Source organism: Nannobrachium achirus (genome assembly GCF_963921795.1).
Source record: "Nannobrachium achirus genome assembly, chromosome: 22".
In the NCBI taxonomy this organism is placed as follows: domain Eukaryota; kingdom Metazoa; phylum Chordata; class Actinopteri; order Myctophiformes; family Myctophidae; genus Nannobrachium; species Nannobrachium achirus.
Window position 1 is genome coordinate 16,536,182 of NC_137829.1, and position 7,867 is coordinate 16,544,048.

A 7,867-nucleotide genomic window follows, 5' to 3' on the forward strand; every position below is an offset into this window, starting at 1 on the left:
TCAATAGCAAAAATAATTCCAGATCTTAATGGGTAAATATCATTCCATCTTTGTTCCAGATTATTACTTCCTGGAGAACAACGCTCCACTGAGGGCAGCACTGTCGTACAAGAGGATTCAGCAGACAGAGTTCACCAGCGTCCACATGGAGAGTTTTGGTGAGCTCACAGCTCAGAGCTATGTCCGTTCACAGACAAATGTGTCCATGGCAAAGACCTGGCCTTGTCTGTGGCATATTACACACCATTATAATGTTCTTATTTTGATCATAGGACTGAATGTCCCCAGGTTTTCTTCAGAATACGAATGACACTATGACACTGGTTCTCAAACATTTTATTTGTAAGGATCACAATAACTATCGTTTTCACTTTTTTTTACCCAGAAAAGTAACAGTTTTGAAAAGAATGATTTTTTACAGAGTCAATTTGCATTTAATTGGATTAATTGGATTGAGGGACATATGGACAGACAGAGAGACAAATGGAGGAACAGACATGTACAGAAAGACACATATAGTATAATAATAATAATAATAATAATAATAATGATAATCTATGTTTCCTTTCACAGACTTGCCTCTGAAGATTTCTTATCCGCCAGATTTCTCTGAATCACGTAACTACGGTCTTCTGCTGATGGTGTAAGTACTGCCCTCTACTCGATGATCAATCAATCAATCAATCTTACTTAATCATTTCTTTCCATCAATGTGGAGTTCAGAAGAAAAATGCCTTGAATCGTATTTTTTTCCTCAAGCTCCCTTCAAGCCTAATGAACAAATCTAATCCATAGAGTCTTAATATTGGCCAAGTTAGGCCTACTTAACCCCTGCCTGTCGTTCTCTGGTAAAACGTTAAGTAGAATAGACACTGAATAATAATATAATTTGGTTTTCTAGTTTTGTTGATATACTACCAATCAAAATGGTTTGCAGACCTACCTAGCATAGAAACGGAATTGTGATTCGTGGCACATTTTGTGTTGCTTGTAGAGACGGCGCCCCCGGTGGCCAGACGGTGAGCGACCGCTTCTCTCTGGACTGGGACTCGGTTCTGGTCAGCTCAGACCATGTGATCGTGGCTCGTCTGGACGGGCGGGGCAGCGGCTTCCAGGGCCAGAGGATTCTGCATGAGCTCTACCAGAGACTGGGCTCTGTGGATGTCCAGGACCACATCACTGCACTGGAGTAGGCTCTGTTCCATTCATAACATCACTGCACTGGAGTAGGCTCTGTTCCATTCATAACATCATGCACTGGAGTAGGCTCTGTTCCATTCATAACATCACTGCACTGGAGTAGGCTCTGTTCCATTCATAACACCACTGCACTGGAGTAGGCTCTGTTCCATTCATAACATCACTGCACTGGAGTAGGCTCTGTTCCATTCATAACATCACTGCACTGGAGTAGGCTCTGTTCCATTCATAACATCATGCACTGGAGTAGGTTCAGGCTCTGTTCCATTCATAACATCACTGCACTGGAGTAGGCTCTGTTCCATTCATAACATCATGCTCTGGAGTAGGTTCTGTTCCATTCATAACATCATGCACTGGAGTAGGTTCTGTTCCATTCATAACATCACTGCACTGGAGTAGGTTCTGTTCCATTCATAACATCACTGCACTGGAGTAGGCTCTGTTCCATTCATAACATCATGCACTGGAATAGTTTCTACTTTCTACTAGAAAATGCAATTCCGTGAAATTGCGAGTGTGGTTGCCTATTTATAGTCTACATAGCCACAATGTCACGTGAAGCTTGACCGATCCTCAAGCTGGTGACGACACCGAGAATGTGGCTTCCTCATTGGTCAAAAAGTTTATCTAGAAATAAATCAAGTAGCACTAGTACTATAGTGTGTTGCCCTGTTGGGCAACCATACTAATTAAATGTAAAATACCACAAGATGTCCTGGTCAAAACACCTGACCAAAAATCTCCATCTGGGCCAGTCAGAAGCTGGCATCACTGAGGAGAGTAGCCAGTAAACTCACCCCGAGAGCCGAACAGTTTCGACAGTTTAGACAGTTTCTAAAGCTACAGGTCTACAGCGTCATGGAGTAACTGTCTACAAGCTACAGTGTCATGGAGTAACTGTCTATAAGCTACAGTCTACAGTGTCATGGAGTAACTGTCTATAAGCTACAGTCTACAGTGTAGAGGATGACATTTGACAGGAATTCTCGTGGGTCCCGTGGGATTCCCGCAGGACAGGAGTCAAATGGGCAGGAGCGGGAATCATCCCAGACCAGTTCATCAAATCGCAAATTGCACAGGAAAGTGAGGTCTTTGAACTGCGAACATTATAAAATTATACATTATATAATAATAAACATGATATCAAATATAATATGGATCAAAATAGAACAAAATCTGCGCGATTTTATTTTTTTATTTTTTTCCGGGAGCGGGATGTGAACGGGAGTGATTTTGACCAGGAGCGGGATGGGACCAGGAGTCATTGTACAGGAGTGGGACAGGACAGGATTTTTTTTTTTACTCTGGCCCAGGATTGGAATGGGACAGGATTTTTTCCGCGGGAATGGGATGGGACAGGAGTGAAAATCCACTCCTGTGTCATCCTCTACTACAGTGTCATAGAGTACGCCTCAGGATGAGCGCTCCACCTATACATCTTGGTCTACTTGACAATAAGGCCTTCAAAATAATTGGTGTTGACACCAGAACATGCTCTCAGCCTCCCAGGCTCCAATACGCACACTGGACAGAAGCTTTCTCCACACTGCTGTCCAGGTGTGGAAGAGCCTACCAGAGCATGTGGTCGATTCCATCACAGACAATGACCTCAAAGCCTTTAAGCACGTAGTTCATAGTTTAGTTCTCCTGACCAGCCCTTACACTGACTGTTGAACTGCAGTTAATGGATAGTGGATACATTATCTTATTTGGCTATTGTTCACAATTGCATAAAAATAAAAATAAAATAAACAATAGAGTAGGTTATTTTAATCCATTAAAACCAGGAAAACGGCCTGTCAAGATGCTTCAAAGAGCAGTTTAAAAAAACAAAACAACAAGAAACAACAAAAATAACATGTTACCTTTTTTTCTTTCTTTCTTTCTTTGCTTTTCAGATACATGATGAAATTTCCATACATTGATCAAACAAGGATAGCAGTGTTTGGAAAGGTAGGTTGGTTATGTTGCTAGGTGGTTGCAAGGTGGTTGCTATAGGTGCAGGGCGTCTTTAAAAGTGACATGTAAATGTTTGCTTGGTGTGTCTGTGACGCAGGGCTACGGAGCGTACGTCGCACTCATGATGCTGAAGTCGACAGACAGCCTGTTCAAGTGTTCCTGTGCCATGACGCCTGTGACTGACTGGAGGCTGTATTGTGAGTCCTCACAGCTAGAGTTTAAATCATAGCCAGGCCAAACTATTTATTGTTTAGTGGCACACACGCACGCACGCCTGGGCTGAATACGTTTTTATTTTCATTTTCTCCGGGGAACAAACATCATGTAAATAATATTACATCTAATGACAAACTAAATGCAGAGTCGAGCAGGTAAATAAAACCAAGCATCACATTTTACCAACACAGAAATACAAATACAAAAGAATGTTCTGTTTTCCAAAACTGATATTCTTTTAGATATGATAGAAAGACATCAAGTACAATTGTCTTTGCATGAGAGGAGAGACCTTTCTTTCTTTCTTTCTTTCTTTCTTTCTTTCTTTCTTTCTTTCTTTCTTTCTATATATTTGTGCATGCTAGCTAGTCTCTGTGTTTATTAACAGCAGGGAAGTAGCGAAAAAGTGGATTTTAAAGCGAGTTTTGCGTAATGCCCACTGCTGCCGTTGTGGGCTGTCGAATTGGACAATAATGCTTTTTTGGATAAAAAAACAACAAAAAAAACACCTAGACCAATTTTTTGAAGACTAAATAAGAAAACAAGGTAAAAAAGCGATTTACCATCAAATTCTCCTTTAAGCCCTGTGAATGTGAAGCCTCCATCTTGTCTTCCCCCCCAGCGTCGGCGCTTTCTGAGAGGTACCTGGGAGTTCCCACGCGGGACGACAGTCGATATCAGGTGCGTCGAGTTTGTTTGTTTGTTTGTTTTCCCTCACATGCTCTCGTCTTCCCGTGCGTCGCTCTTGTTTACAGGCTCTTTGAGCGAAACACCGATAACATCTTCGCCCGACACCTTCCACTCGTTTAAGCTCCCGCTGGTGGAGTAGCTGTCGCAGAGTCATGAAGCAGCCATCCAGGTGTTTTCGCTTTTTTCCCTCCTCGTAGTAGATGAGGAGACTCCTCAGCAAAAGGGATTTGTCAGTCATGCTTCTTCTCCTGTACGATGGATCTTTTTTTTTCTTTCTTTCTTATTTAAAAAAAAAAATACTGTCTACTGTCTGAATTCTCCTGTCTTCAACACTGTGTGTGTGTGTGTGTGTGTGTGTGTGTGTGTGTGTGTGTGTGTGTGTGTGTGCGTGCGTGCGTGCGTGCGTGCGTGCGTGCGTGCGTGCGTGCGTGCGTGCGTGCGTGTGTGTGTGTGTGTTTTGTAACGCTGGCTCTTTGCTATCTCTTTGCTATAAGGTTCTTTTATATGTTTTTTCCAAGGCCTCGTACAGACATTTAAGACACATGCTTTATGCTTTACTGGGGGGAGGCATATTTTTTTACCATCTAATGCGGTTCGCAGGTCATTTTGACCCAGGGGATATTTGGTTTCAAAAACAATACTAAAATAAAATGTAACCTAACAAATCATCATCATAAATTGACTTTGTCTCAATTCCAAACAATCTATACTGTATATGGTAAAATAAACAGTGCACTTAGAGTTGATGCATCTGGCAAGAGAAAGTGCTGTCCAAAAATGATGTCCTGTAATAACAGTAAAAATGCCTATAGCTCTTTCAGTGTTTAATGTGATATACCAAAGCACAAATGCAAACATTTACCATATATATCATATCAATTGTCTGGAATTGAGACAAAGTCAATGTATGATGATGATTTGTTAAGTTACATTTTATATTAGTATTGTTTTTAAACCAAAAATCCCTGGGTCAAAATGACCCACAAACCCAACTAAGGTGAAGTGAATCCGAACCACATTTAAGGGTGAAGCATGTCACTGACTGTTAGGATGGCTGAAGTAATTTGATGTGAAACCCATAGCGTTTTAGCTAATAGTCTGTGAACGTGTGTCTCCATTCTCTCCACAGTTCTCCAGTGTGCTGCAGAACACTCAGTCTCTCCGAGAACAGACACTCATGTTGGTGCACGGCACAGCTGACGGTGAGAGAGAGAGAGAGAGAGAGAGAGAGAGAGAGAGAGAGGGAGAAAAATAGGCTATATGGGAGGGAGAGAGAGAGCGATAATGGAATTATTAGTGGTATTACTGAGTGTGTGTGTGTGTGTATGTGTGTGTGTATGTGTGTGTGTGTGTGTGTGTGTGTGTGTGTGTGTGTGTGTGTGTGTGTGTGTGTGTGTGTGTGTGTGTGTGTGTGTGTGTGTGCGTGCGTGCGTGCGTGCGTGCGTGCGTGCGTGCGTGCGTGCGTGTGTGCTGCTCTGCCACCCATGCGATTGTCAAAGGTAATGAAGCAAAATGGGATTTCAGATTTTAATCAAAAAGATCAAAAAAGAGGGAGTGTGGGTTTGTCACTGTGTTCACTGGAAGAAGAAGAAAGGATTCCCCGATGAATCACGTATAGAAATGGTTTGGAGGTATATTTCTAGTCAGAAATGTGAATTGTACTTTCTTTCTGGTGTAACGTTAGTGCTGCCACCACGTTTCTGCTGTCTTTTCTTCCAGCTAACATTCACTTCCAGCACACCGCCGAGCTGGTCAAGAACCTGGTCAAGGTGGGAGCCAACTACTCCATGCAGGTTTGTCAACTCGCGTGTTTTCATCAGGCCATTCAGACCGGGAACCAGAGCCCTGCACGGGTCCAATTTTGACAACCCTCGCCCGCCCCGCCCGTCATTAATCAGCTCCGCGGACCGACCTGTTACCCATCATTTTATAAAAATCAAAACCGGATCCGTCCCGCCCGTCAAAAAATTGACCCGTTGCCCACCCGTCTACCCGTGAATACATGCAGTAAAGCAAATAGCCTACAGCCGCGCGTGGTGCTTCCAAATGGCATCGCACTCAATCGTCCCTCCACGCCGTCCTCAGTGTTTGCAACGCAATATACAGTATTTACATAAACGCCAGGTCGGCTGACACTCTCATAATTATAACCATTATCAAAATAGATGGGTGTGTTGCCAAATTTAGGAGAGCAATTAGCTGCCAGGTCTATGAAAACAAGGCCACAATAAGCTCACCATCGCAACCACCATTATTCACAAGCAACTCTGCATAAAATCTCGTCTCATTGTGTAAAGAGCACTCCATGTTTCTCCATACAACGGTATGTAGCCGAGAGTGCTACTGTATATATCGCCGTCCAACGGTGTGTAACTGAGAGAATGCTAGATGCTTCACATGAGCGTCACATATTGTGAAAACATATCCCCCTATTTTTTTTTCTTTGATTCGCGGGACAGACGGTCCAAATTTGGGACTGTCCCTTGAGATGCGGGACAGGTGGTCACCCTAATGTATGTATGTATGTATGCACATTTGGCTCATTGGCCAAGATAACTCATGAAAGCCACCACACACTTCACTTCATACTGGGTGTGATTTCTATGCACCTGTGGTTCTACAGATCTACCGGTATATTGCTTAATGTATTACTAGTAAAGGCCTCAGGGCGACCTCGCCCTAAAGGGGCCCTAAAGGGGCCCTAAAGGGCGAGGTCGCGCCAATTCTTGGCCATCTGGCCAGTGATGTATATCGGACCAGTTACCCATATACTGTATGGAGACCCCTGGTACCCATATATGGAGAACCATGTACTGTATATGGTACATACCTTTTATGCCCATACATGGAGATCCCTGTCTGAACCAGCCACACAGATATGGGCTGTTTTCCTCCATATATGGGCATTCGCAAATGAAGTCCTGTTAGATATGGGCTTAATATTGATGACATCAGGGATCTCCATATATGGGCATAAAAGGGATTCATGTTAGAGTGGTTCCCATGACATCCCAACATACAATCCCTTTTACAGTATGTCCATACATGGAGATCGCTATCTGAACCAGCCACACAGATATGGGCCATTGAGTTCAATGGGGGAGTGGTGCTAGCTTGAGGAGTGGTCAAGCTCCACATGACCCAGACAATAAATAGGCAACCACACTTGCAATTTCCCAGAATTGCATCTTTCTAGTTTTTGTATGTACCTGTGTGGTTCCTACAGATCTTAACGCCTCTAACCCTTAACCCTGTGTGGTTCCTGATCTTAACACATCTAACCCTTAAAGGAGTAGTTCACCCCCAAAATGACTTTTTTTCTATTGATTACTCATGCCATGGAGACTAGAGTTCAATAATATTTTTTGGTTTTTGTCACATTCCTAAGACAAAAATATGATTTGAGTACCCCCATTGATTCCGGATGGGGACCCGTTTCGAAACGGGTGCCCATCCGGAACGAATGGGGGTAAATTTATTGTTATCACATTTTTGTCTTAGGAATGTGACAAAAAACTAAAAATAATATTGAACTCTAGTCTCCATGGCATGAGTAATCAATAGGAAAAAAAGTCATTTTGGGGGTGAACTACTCCTTTAACCCTGTGTGGTTCCTACAGATCTTAACACATCTAACCCTTAACCCTGTGTGGTCCTACAGATCTACCCAGACGAAGGTCACGACCTGTCGGCGTCCAGCCGCCAGCACCTGTCCTCCACGCTGACCAGCTTCTACCGGGCGTGTCTCCAGGAGAAGCCCTTCCCCCTGGCCGAGGAGGAGGAGGAGGAGGAAGAGTAG

The 7,867-nt window shown here is 43.3% G+C and overlaps 1 protein-coding gene across 1 annotated transcript in view; it reads left to right on the plus strand.

Moving 5' to 3' along the window:
• dpp10 (dipeptidyl peptidase like 10) overlaps positions 1-7,867 on the plus strand; it is a gene marked incomplete at both ends in the record, with an annotated part of 261,000 nt that extends 253,133 nt beyond the window's left edge. Inside the window, 9 exons of the mRNA XM_080752963.1 lie at positions 60-158; positions 574-643; positions 995-1,189; positions 3,102-3,156; positions 3,260-3,359; positions 4,001-4,059; positions 5,198-5,270; positions 5,788-5,861; positions 7,730-7,867. Coding sequence (XP_080609089.1) covers positions 60-158; positions 574-643; positions 995-1,189; positions 3,102-3,156; positions 3,260-3,359; positions 4,001-4,059; positions 5,198-5,270; positions 5,788-5,861; positions 7,730-7,867 — 863 coding nt within the window. The remainder of the gene's footprint in view (positions 1-59; positions 159-573; positions 644-994; positions 1,190-3,101; positions 3,157-3,259; positions 3,360-4,000; positions 4,060-5,197; positions 5,271-5,787; positions 5,862-7,729) is intronic.